The sequence below is a fragment of the Pleurodeles waltl genome, chromosome 5 (genome assembly GCF_031143425.1).
Source record: "Pleurodeles waltl isolate 20211129_DDA chromosome 5, aPleWal1.hap1.20221129, whole genome shotgun sequence".
NCBI lineage: Eukaryota > Metazoa > Chordata > Amphibia > Caudata > Salamandridae > Pleurodeles > Pleurodeles waltl.
This window is the reverse complement of record NC_090444.1, coordinates 1,589,422,355-1,589,435,116: the sequence shown is the minus strand read 5'-3', so window position 1 is coordinate 1,589,435,116 and position 12,762 is coordinate 1,589,422,355. Positions and strand designations below refer to the sequence as shown.

Here is a 12,762-nt window from a genome sequence, read left to right as displayed (position 1 = left end):
TTGCAGCCACATTAGCTCCTTCAGACAAAGCTGACTCACAAACCATATCACAAGCAATATTAAAGAGGAATTCTGCTTGTTTTTCTATAGCATCCACCAGATTAGTGATTTGAACACTTATTTACTGTCCAAAATGAGGGGCTGGCTCGTGTAAGCTTTGTAAATTGCACTCTCATGGCTGAGTGGAAGCCATCATACCTCTTTTTTAAAGCCAGACTCGATCTTGGTCTTTAAGTATACTAACATCAATAACAGATGTGCGTCTCACAAATGTGACCTCGATAGAATCTGCCATAACTGAAATAGGGATTTTGTTCTCAACATCCCCAAGAACATATAGTTTAGACCCCTTTATAGGTACAGAGATTGTATGTGGATATTCCCATTCTCCTAATAAGTCATCCATTACATGGTAATGAATGAGAAGTCCTGGAGAAGGGGTTTTAATAAATTGTCACAAAACTGCATCAGCAGATGCGGAAGGGACTTCTTCCCCTGGAAACCCTATGTTAAGTGTGATTCTAACCAAGATAGGCAGGATTTTTTTTTATCCACATGTGTCCTCTTCTGTTGCATTGCAGGCTTTTCCAATTTCCCTTCAGAGATGGAATTAGAGGAAGAGAAGTCCTGCAGAATTTGCGATTTTGATGGTGCATGGAGGTTGGCAATAGTTTCCAAAACTGTTTTTCTATTCCTCTCCTTTCTTCAAGTGGATGTCTTAGGAGGAAAACAGGAGTAGGAAAGGGAATCCTCCTTAACAAAATGCCTTTGCATTTGATCACACTAGCAAAAAAGTTTGAGCATGTCTGTGTCAGCAAAAAAGTAAACTCTGATACAAACGCTTCCCCCTATTTAAATGCCTGTTAGCACATGCTTCTGAAATCAGATATGCACGTGTGGAAACCATTCCAATGCGCATGCACCAGCACCGATGAATACACTGTGAGACCTCTGGCCCAGCGTCTTACATTGCAGTCCCGTTAAACTTTGTATATGAAGTACAAACCACCTCCATGACATGCGGTAAATCCTGCTGCATTTTAAAATTGTTATACATTTTTTTGCTTGCCTGATGGTGCAGCAAACCTCTTATGGTGATTGCAGTGCGAATCTCGTGATCTGCTGTCATGCCTCTGTTATGAGTGCAGCATAGTGTATGCTATCGTACCTTCCTCCCTCTATTTCACGATATACTGGACGCTTGGGATACCAAGACTCTGTGCTTAGCGCAGTAAGAAGTTATATCCACCAAAGTGTCACCTTTATCCATGTTGAGAACTGTGGCCCTCCCAGAATCCCACTTCCTATGGCTTGATCTGCTTCCGAAATTAAAGGATGTAGTTCATTTCACGTATTTGTGCAGCGGACAGGTTCTAGAGCATACCTGCTTGACAGTTTTCTGGCTTTTGGTTTTGGCAACCCCAGGAGATGCTGGTCCTTCAAATGAGGGTTTCTTGTATAATTCTGTGCCACACATATCCTCTTTAAATATATAGATACTTTACTATAAATGGCCTTATGGAGTGACAAGGAATGGTAACTAATTCTATCTGTGCTAGGCAGATGTTATATATTCATTTCTAGGGATCATTGTTAGAGCAGACTTTTTAAAAAAGGTTAATTTTTGTTATTGTGTGTTTAAGTTATCATAAGTAGGCCTCAAAAACTACTTTATTGGGCCTTGGCCTTGTTGCACTAACATCAATGAAACATGGGTTTTTAAACATTGCACAGCATGCATGAATCCTTTCTCTCGCTCTCTCTCTCTCTCTCTCTCTCTCTCTCTCTCATATGTTTTTCACTTCTTTGCTTTTCATTCTCTGGCACATCAGTTTGCAGTTCCCCCAACTTTGAGATGACAAGAAACTACTGACAGTTTATTTTTTGTAATCTGAGTTCTCATTTATTCCCAGTGAACCAGAAGGAAGAGCACAGCTTTTGCAACTTTATCTGTGTAGTTATTTCCTGCTAAAACCATGTAATCTCCCCTCTCGTGTGCAGCACGTTTCACCACTGCAATTTTCTTTCGGAACTGCAGAACTAGTAGATCAAAGAAATTGTGGCTCATCTCTAATGTTGGTGCCAGCAACTTTCAAGAAACCCCTTTGTGACCACATTTGTTCAAAATTGTGGACCACAGCAGACCTTTATTGGCCATCTGTATGGATTGTAACACTCAATTCATTGCCTGTGGAGCATGATTTTGTACTTCTGATCATTTTTGCTACTTGTGCTGAAGCTACCTTGCACAATTCTGAAAGAGTGCCCAATATATTATTTTGTGCAAACTGCATATTCTGCTCGAAGAGTTCCATAATGATTTCTCAGGCAAGACCCATCATCAAGTGAAACTAAATCAGCCAAATCAAATGGTTCATCTTCACTGCCTGTTCTTGGTGTGGTGCACAATTCAGCCACCCCAATGCAACTGTGATCACGTCAATCTGTTTTACAGTTGAGCTTCTTCCCTGGCAAAACACCAAAAGTGTTGCAGGATTCAGAGGACTGCAGCTTTTTACCGAACATTTTCTGCTGCCAGTACAATCAGCTCATATTTAGTTAAGTGACTGTTTGTAAGATGCTTAGTATGTGTACGAATCAGAAATGTCCCAACTGAATGTGGAACCAATACAATAAGTGTATGTCTCATCACAGTTGTCACACGCTGCACCATTGCCAGAGAAACAGCAGCAGCTTTTTTCAGACATGCTGAAAGCTTGGCGAACACTACATCTAGTGTAGCAAAGAAGTAAGCTATTAGCCGCATGCTTCCTTGTGAGGTCTGATGGTGCATATCTTTCATGACAATGTAAATAAAATATCTTTTTCTAGAGCATGGGTGCTAGACAAGCTGGGCCTGAGTGCCAGGAAGGCTTCCAAGCATAGTAGGAAAGTGCCACTTTTTGGCATGGTCACCCCCTAATTTTTGCTCACTGATACTGATGTAGTTGGTTGGTAGTGCAGTGGGTCCCTACTAACCAGGTTCCAGTCCCGTAAAACAAGACAAATACTCAATTGTAACTCAGTTAGCACCCCGTAAGTCCTTAAGTAAATGGTATCCCTGGTACCCAGAGCATAGGTGCTGAAAAGGGTCCCCAAGGGCTCCAGCATGAATTATGCCACCTAAAGGATCCCACACACAAACTGCCTTCAGATTGCCATTGCAGGATGCGTGAAATGGTGCAAACCCTTGCAATATCCTTATAAAGTACAGTAGGAATTTTTCTTATATGCTGTTTTCAATAATAGTAGTAGAAAATAATTTTAGCAGTATATATCATATACGTATCCATGCTGCCAAATAAATAACTGCCTGTTCCTTTTTTTAAATTTACATGGCTAAGACTGTTTATATGTATGCGTGTAAATATATACATATGTGTGTGTGTGTGTATGTGTATATAATATATATGAAACACAAAGGTAATGCCTTTGCTACAACCACTTACTCACGGTGTCACAGCAGGGCGGCAACCTCTTCACGTACTAATACAGTGTTGTTTCCACTTCAAAGGAAATCCCTTGACGAAGAACAGACAGCCGTGACAGCAATAACATTGTTTATTGACACAAAGTTCCTGACGCGTTTCGGAGCCCCCACTCCTTGATCACAGGTTCAAAGGCTATACTCACTCGTGCATGTATTTATATTAACAACACAGAAGAAGGACTAACACTACTTATACTAATGTCAGCCATTTTGGAGTGGAGCAAATATAATGCATTACTTACATCACTACTATAATATGCCTATTACAATATATTCAATATACTCAACCTTATTATAACTTAATCAAAACCAACTTCCTGATACATTTAAATGAAAACAGTGAAAAGACGACAAAAAATAGAAAAAAATATAAATGAAAAATAATAAATAAAAATACACATGTATGTCAATCTAAATGCTTATGTGCCTTAACAAAAACATCATACTAAACCAATTTTATCAGGATACCCAATTCTTTCTGTCATCCATAATCATAAATGGGTATATATAACATTGCATCTCAACAATAATAAAATAAAAACAATAATAAATACATACACATGTATGTCAATCTATATACCTATGTGCCTGAACAAAAACATCATACTAACCCAATTTTATATCAGGGTACCTAATCCTCTATATCATCCATAATCATAAATGGGTATATATAATATTGTGTCTCAACATTAATAAAATAGTATAGTACTCATCTCATATGTAGAGTATACTGGTCAAGGTATAATTGCTCCTTGCATTTCTTGCTGCTCCATCTCCTTACAACCTTAAAAAAACAATCACACCATAAATATTCAAACATATACTTAAATGTAGCAGGAAGTTGGTTTTGATTAAGTTATAATAAGGTTGAGTATATTGAATATAGTGTAATAGACATGATATTATAGTAGTGATGTAAGTAATGCATTATATTTGCTCCACTCCAAAATGGCTGACATTAGTATAAGTAGTGTTAGTCCTTCTTCTGTGTTGTTAATATAAATACATGCACGAGTGAGTATAGCCTTTGAACCTGTGATCAAGGAGCGGGGGCTCCGAAACGCGTCAGGGACTTTGTGTCAATAAACAACGTTATTGCTGTCACGGCTGTCTGTTCTTCGTCAAGGGATTTCCTTTGAAGTGGAAACAACACTGTATTAATATATATATATATATATATATATATATATATATATATTTGTAAAACACTACATATCACCTTCCTGTTACTTTAGAGACCGTAGGTAGGCCATTATCCACAAAGTTTCAGACTGGCAATGTTCCATGTTTTAAAACAATAAATGAACTGATGTAGTGTGGAGTTCCCTAAACAAGTGCATTTCACTAACCTGTGGCTTTTTTAAATGAGCACTATAGCAATGACAAAATCAATTTTCCCAGCGCTTAGAAGATGTTTAACTTAGAGTTAGATGTTTAATGGTAGAGTGTTCTAATGGCTTCATAATAAATCATCCTAATGCACAGAAGTGAATAAAGGTATTTGTATAAGGGTTCTCCTGAGTTCTTGGTTGAAGTAAGGGACATAAATATGTGTGGACAATTTGGAGGTTCATGCATAATTTATTATTTCCTACATTTTTTTTCCCTATATTTATACAAAATTTTGTGAATATAGCAGGTGTGCAGGTAAATATTGGAGACATATGCTGGCATTGCTGGAAGAAACACTAACATACACAAACTAACCAACATAAAGTAGGCACAAAGTGGCACTTTTGTAAGCTTTACTTTTTAGTGGGACATTATTTCACAAGTGTTGCATTTTTCCAAAAAACATAACTGTTGCCCATTTATGTCTGCACTTGTGCAAAATCTATGAACATATAAGTGAAACACCACTCATAAACAGCATACTCAAGCTTCTAAATGCATGGTTTAAAGTTAACTTTCTTCTTCAGTGGATTGTAAGATTATTTTCTCTCTCTGGCAGATACTTCTTGGTTACACTATGCTAAAGAATGTTCCGGAAAGGAAAGAAAAGACACAGCAGTAGTAGTTCGCAGAGCAGTGAAATCAGCACCAAAAGTAAGGTGAGACCAGTGTGCATGAGACAACGGTGTGTGCTTTTTAAGGATTATCTCTCTGTTCTGTTAGAGGCACTCACTACTTAGTCACTCTTCACAATTCAGTCTCTTTTCACTGGGTTGGAAGACATTGACTTTATAACCCAACCACCACTGGAATCGGGTATAAACAATTCAGTTACAGAGACATAAGGGTTTGTGGGAAAGAGAATGATATAATCTGGATATCGATTCATATTAACTTGACAGTGCTATGATGGTAGAATGATATTTAAAAAACTGCTCTGATGGAATCTAACAGTATCTCACTTAATAGCTTTTAAAAGCATGGGATAAAGTGGAATTCCATGCATTGTACCTTCCATGTACATTCACTTAATTGGATAAATGACACTGAAGGCATATGCATGTAAACTGCAGTCTTCAAGAATGAGTACTTAACCATTGCACCAAAGACTTTATTACATAAGGCTGTTTGTTACCCTTAAATCCTAAATCTGTATCTAACGTGTCTTTACCCCCTCTGCAGTCACTGAGCGAGTCTTTTCAAACCCAACAAAAACCATCTCTGTCAAATTCAGCATGATTCTTGGTATGTTCTAAGTCATCCCGTCTTGATTACGGTTTCCAGACCATTCCAGAGATAGCTGCATTGAGCTTTAGTGTTGTACAGACTGCATTACGCAGTCACAGATCCAAAATGTTGCTTTAGCATTCTGTAATTTAGGTTCTGTGAGGTTGCCGTCTGGAAGATGGAAAGTAACAAAGAAAAGCCTTTCTTTAAAAAAAATAAAAGCCAATGTGTCGGTTTCAGCTTTGGTCGAATAGTAGTAACTGCTTGCATTGCAGAGGTTACAATAAAAAATAAATTGGCCAACTAATAGTCTGCACTGTTAAATAAAATTGATATATTCTCACAAAGACTAGAAGCCATACATATAAACATTCTAGCATTTTATATGAAACATATAACTATTTTCTTACACTAAATGATGAGTAAGATATTTTTGACAAGTTTCCAAAACTGTATGTTAGTATATACAAAAGGACACTGCAGAAAAGATAAATAAACTGGAGGGCGAGGCTGGCTCCGGCATGATGAAGACGTGCTAATGGAGAGCTCCCAGTCTGACCTGCACAAACGCCCTATTAAATGTGCTGCTAACTATGTTCATTCCATGAGAATCAGTGGGGCTAACCCCACGGAGCAAGAACACAGGAGCAGAACTTGTGTTCTCCACACCCAGAGAAAGAAAATTAATATAATGTAGAGAAATGAAAAAAAAATTGTGGAAATCTTGGAACTATGGAGTGCATAAAGTTAGGCCTACAAGACCTTGACTCTGGCATGGAGAAACAAACTGTGCTGCTACTTTCAATTCTCTGAAGGGTTATGACAAATTGGAAAACCAGCACACCAAAGGGCGCTGAGAAACGAGGTGAGCAATGCTGATTTCCTGGAGCGTGACACCTCATAAAACCTTCCCAATAAGAGGGTGAGGCAACCAATTATATTAGCGGGTCTCCCTCAAGAGTAGGACCATTTGACACAGGAATCCAGAGGCACTGGATCAAACCTGTGCTTGACGCTCCACCCTCCACAGATAGAAGAGCTACACAGCTGATGAACCCAGTCTAGAAACCACCCCTGAGGTAGGGGTCAAGCGAACATCCAAGGACTGCTGTATAACACAATGCCACAGGGCTCCTAGCATGAATTACCCAAGTGCAAATGTAAGCTTTTCTTACCCAGCACATGTGACCTGCACAGGGCTTGGCAGAGAACCGGGCAACAAAACCTTAAAGTAGTGCACAGAACAAAAGGGGAAAGTAGCAACTGGAAAGTGCAACTTGAGGGCTATAGCTTGCATAGGAATCCAACAACAGGAGCAGCAACAAACTTTGACACCCCATTCATAAGGTGACATATGAAGCGAGCAGGCACTCCAAATGCACAAAGGGACCTGGGAACCAACTGGACCCAGAAAATTCCCCAATAGACTGCAATACACAAAAATGAGGCAAAGAGGACGCTCCTGAAGAGGACTTCTAAATGCTCACAAAATAAGACCTTTTTTTGTGTCTACCTGATCTTAGAGGAAAGCTGACCAGAACTATTACAGACCACATTTTTCCTGTGAAAAAGGAAATGCTATGTACCCTAACTACCTTAGTAAAAGACATTAATTCCAAGTTGAGTGCCAATGAAGAATCAACTGCACAAATACAAACTGACCTGAAAGAAAAGCAGACCGCACTGTGGACAACTACAGCAGGAGTGGAGGAGCTGTAAAGAAGATTTAGAAGATAGATCAAGGAAATATACAAATCCGCAATGTTAGGGAACATATCAATGGCTTGAATGTAGGGAACTTCGGCACAGCCTTACTTATACAAATCCTGGGGTAGAAGCATACCCACCACCATCCTAATGGTGTGAGAGCTCACAAAGTGGACCCGGACCCAGTTGAGATTGTGAGCACCGTGCAGAAGTTCTAACTAAAGAGTTAGGTGAATGCGCTCTGCAACTCAAAACATATCACATCAACTTTGGCAAGGAGAAAAGCCCTAAGTGAAATAACAAACCAAAGAAGGCATTACAGTTATGTGCGACAAGCACCATTGTCCACATAACCTGGGAAAAATGCTTAGTGTTACATCGAGGTCAAGAGTGCAAATCATGAGACACCAATGTATGCAGCAGGTAAAAGAAAGTACACAGTATATATGGCAATACATTTCTTGTATCACATTAGTATGACTGGTGATTAGGCTGAGCGCCACTCCAGGGCCTCCTTCTGCGGACCCCAACCCATAATAAGGTCTCCACCACCTCCAGATTTTATAAAACTTATGGGGCCAACCTCTGCTACGATATGTCACCTTCTCTGCTGATATATATAGTTCAGTCACCCGTCTCCATTTCTGTATGGAAGGCATCTCCGGCACCCCCCAATATTTAGCCACATCTCTCTTGGCCACCTCTAAGTCCAGGGTACTAAAGACCAGTATAAGCCATGGAATGTCCACATCATTTGGAATCTCCAACAAAACAAATCGTGGGTCGAGCTGGAGTGTCACCTCTAGAATGATTGAGAGTTCCTGAATTATCGTTTTCCAATAGATCCTGTATACAGGATCTATTGGAAAACGATAATTCCACAAATCTGCATACTGGGGCTGTAGAAAGCAGTAGGCAGTAGTTCCAGGGTTTGAATGCCTTTGCGTCTGGGCAAACCTACACAATGCATGTTTTAAGGATTTTCACCAGCTCCTTTCTAATCTTTTCCCATACTGAGAAAGGTTGGAAATTGACAAGGGCATAGGTAGACGTCCTTCCAGGTTTGGGGAACAAAGTGGTAGGAGGGAAAGTGAAATGTAAATGCTCAATAGATTTTCGCATGAGCAAATCTCCACATTGTTCTGCTTTCCTACTCTTATCTCATAACCGAGCTTACAGAACCTCTCTGGAATGCACTTCTGAGTTTAAAGAAGACATTTATTGTTATTACTATTTCTCCACGAGGTTCCTGAGAGACGAAATTAGTAGATTGGAAGCACACGTTCAAAAGTAGTCGCAGCAATGAAAGCAAAATCTATCAAAGTACTTCTCAGTTGCAATGTACACAACAAATACATGTGATTATATTATAGCATAACTTCAAAGCAAAGCATAAAAGTCCAAATTCATCACCGCAGGGTAAGATGTAGGGCCTATAACTCAGCTTCATCTTTCTGGGGCTTCAAGTTGATGACTCCGTTCAACTGCAAGAAAGAGATTTTCTACCCAAACGTTCCTGTCTGAAGTCAAGCAGATTCCATCTAACTAACTCTGCCGTTGCCCAGAGCCATCGTTCCAAAAACGTGCCCCCTCTTCTCAGACTCGGGGAAAACTACGCAAGCCTTTGAAGACTGGCCAGATCTCCTAGACTTCTCCTCTTCCCAAGGCTGAGCAGAAAGGAAAACACCAAATGTACTCTCTCATCAGCTATAGTCTGGTGTGAAGAACACAGCTTGGTCTATCTTGTGGAAAAACACAGCTTGGAAAAACACAGCCCATCTGCAATGTCTCAACTGCAATGTCTAACCCCACGTTAAAGCCAATAGGCAGCTAACCTAAATATCAAATGTAATGTCTAATGTCATGTCAAAGCCAATAGGCAGCTAAACTCAATACAGAATGTAATGTCTAATGCCATGTCAAAGCCAATAGGCAGCTAACCTAAATCCCAAATGTAATGTCTAATGCCATGTTAAAGCCAATAGGCAGCTGACCTGAATACAGAATGTAATGGCTAACGCCATGTCAAAGCCAATAGGCAGCTGACCTGAATACAGAATGGAATGGCTAACTCCATGTCAAAGCCAATAGTCAGCTAAACTGAATACAGAATGTAATGGCTAACTCCATGTTAAAGCCAATAAGCAGCTAAACTGAACACAACATGTAATGTGCTACTGGTGAACATTGAGCAACTAATATGCTCAGTGGTGAAACACAAAGTCATTGCTCAAACACAATTAATAGATCACACACATGCATATTTACTTGTGCTAAAATATACTTCACAAATATTTACTAGGAGTATGATGTCCTTGTCTACGTCTGTAAATTCTTGTGAATTAATGAAAGCCACTAATGCAAAAACATACACCATGGTTGCACTTTTGTGACTTGGCTTAAGAATTGGGTCCCCAGTTAGGTCTGGCGTTAACCAAGATATTTTGTTTTTATTACAAATCTGTTTCTCCCTCTATCAACTGACTTTACTGTGAGTGATAGCATTCTGCTCTCCGGTAAGGAGTATATTGGCACACGTAGTAGTTTTGTTCAGTGCCAGGAACTACTGTGGCAATGTGTATTTTTTTAAAGATCAAATTGTATTTCATTTGTTTCCAATGTTTGTTACAATGGTGAGTGCCTGGCAGCTCCCACAGCAATAAAGTGTTGCAAAAGCCATGTCAAAACAAGACACGTATTAACAAAACCAGAAGACTGACTGCCAACATCGGATTGGTTGACTTTGCCAGTGCATGTTTATTTTCATGTTTCCCATAATCTTGTTGACCATGGTTACACTGATTTTCCATTATAAGTATTTGCGGAAATACTAGCATGCATCAACTCAGTTTACTAAATGATGCTTCAAAGAAATAGTACCTAACATTTCACAGTAATTTAGCAAAACTTTTTTTTTCCAGCTTGCATTTGTTTCTGAACATTTTATTTTGAAATCAAAGAATCGTCAATCTTGTTTGCAAGCTTCTGCAAACATTTGCATCTAATCAGAGAGCATTCTGGGAGCATTATACGAAGTATCATATAGTTAAACTTATCAAACCTGTGTACACAAATTTTTTTACTGAAACCACTGTCATTAGTTCAGTGTGACCTTACAACATTTATTTAGTGTGCTCTCCCTAAAAATAAAGGCTGTGCACTAATGAACCATAAATACAAGTACGAACAACGTTAACATATGGACACAAATATTACCTCAACTGCAGACAGTTCCCTTCCCTGTAAACTGGTAGCCAAAGGGTTTGTGCTGCACGGGTTGGGCCTACTTGTTTGAAGGACAAAATAAACATGAAAACTTGTTGTCCTTGACCCCAAATAAAATGTCCTGGGTGTCGGGCTATAGGAATTACACATCTCTGATCAGGTGTAGGCGCATCTCAATGGCGACTTCACAGGGGTGCATCAGCTCCACCACCCAATCTATAGCTTCTAATTTGCACACATCTTTCTATCTCTCTCTCAGCGGGCCTAGGGTATCTGGCATATTATTAATCGTGCTATATGTAGCAGAGACGCGTCCCTCTCCATTTCATCCATCAAGATGCGGGCCTCAAGGGAGGAGAGATGCATAAGGCCCCCGTCCTCGAGGATGTCTTCTATCTTGGAGATACCTATGGTATCCCAAGCCCCCAAATCCCCACAGTTTTGGGATCTCTCGCAACCATGTGCCTTTCCAAAGAGATATTTCCCTTGCAATTTTGTGGGCCCAGCCAAGTGTCTTTGTGTCCCTGGCCCAAACTGTCAGTGTGACCTGCTTTGTGCTAACAGAGTACGCTCAAGCCTTAATGTCGGGTGGTCCTGCGGGGCATAAAGCCAATGTTAATAATTATCAGGTGTGCTGCCCAGTAATATCCTTCTTTGTCTGGAAGTGTGAGCCCACCATTATATTGGTTACGTTGTAATTTCTTAAGCGAGATACACTGGTGTCCCCCATCCCATAGCAGTGTCCTCAAGTCCCCATTAATCTTGGTAAATCAGGCCTTGAAAAATTATAAAAATGACAAACTGACTTTTGACCTCTGTCTCTTAACACAAAGCTAATGTGACAAGATAACAAAATTTAAAGGCATCTTTATTGCTCCTGCACTTTCTTACTGAACAGAACACATGTTATTTGTCAACTTGCCAGAAGAGGCGAGTAGGTCCTAAAAATAGCTTGACCTGATAAAATATGACTCGCCATAGTGAGTGAGCGAGAAGAATTTTCGAGGCTTGTAAATACTGCCTGAGGGATGGATAGTATGTATTCTGAAGCGCATATAGTAGTTTGGGGAGCGTGATCATTTTAAATGAGACTGCCCATCCCATCAAGGAGAGAGGCTCGCCTTGTAAAAATTCTCTTAATAACAAGCAAACTTCCCAAAAATTAGGGCATCAGTATCGTAGATAACCCCTGTTGTACTGAGAATACTATTTACCCAGTCAGCTTCTTGTTTCTGCTTGCTTAGCCAAGCCAGGAGTCTACTGGCTTTGTCTCCTGACTCACAGAGATGGAGCGTAGCCGTCATCTGTAGTTTGGCCCTTTCTTGAGCCAAATCCCTATACTCGGCTTGTAGGGTTGCAATCTACCTAAGGACTAAGGGGGTTAACCTCCGACCCTGGCGACCCTTCTAACTGCAGGATCTGGGCTTCTAGGTCCTCCAGCTCTGTCCCCTCTCGCCTCTTTTTTTCTGTGTGATGAAGTTCTGGGCCCAGTTTTGGAGCACAACCTTAAAAGCTTCCCATTGCATGGTCTTAGACGCTACTGACTCTTTGTTTTCTGTGAAGTATAGTTCAGTGTCAGTTAGGCCCACCCTTTCGACAAATTGAACCATCAACTCTGGTTGCAGTATGCAGCCCCAAGCGGTCGAGATCTGTAGCCATTACATCATTAAAGTCCCCACCTACAAGGTGCAATACAGTGGTAGAGTCTAAAAGAATATCAG

The 12,762-nt window shown here is 40.1% G+C and overlaps 1 protein-coding gene across 1 annotated transcript in view; it reads left to right on the top strand.

Annotated features, from left to right (window-relative positions):
• The window catches only part of ITGB1BP1 (integrin subunit beta 1 binding protein 1), a 159,150-nt gene that overhangs the window by 9,536 nt on the left and 136,852 nt on the right, over nt 1-12,762 (top strand). Inside the window, exon 2 of the mRNA XM_069235903.1 lies at nt 5,442-5,541. Within this exon, the coding sequence (XP_069092004.1) occupies nt 5,470-5,541 (72 nt within the window). The 5' untranslated portion in view covers nt 5,442-5,469. The remainder of the gene's footprint in view (nt 1-5,441; nt 5,542-12,762) is intronic.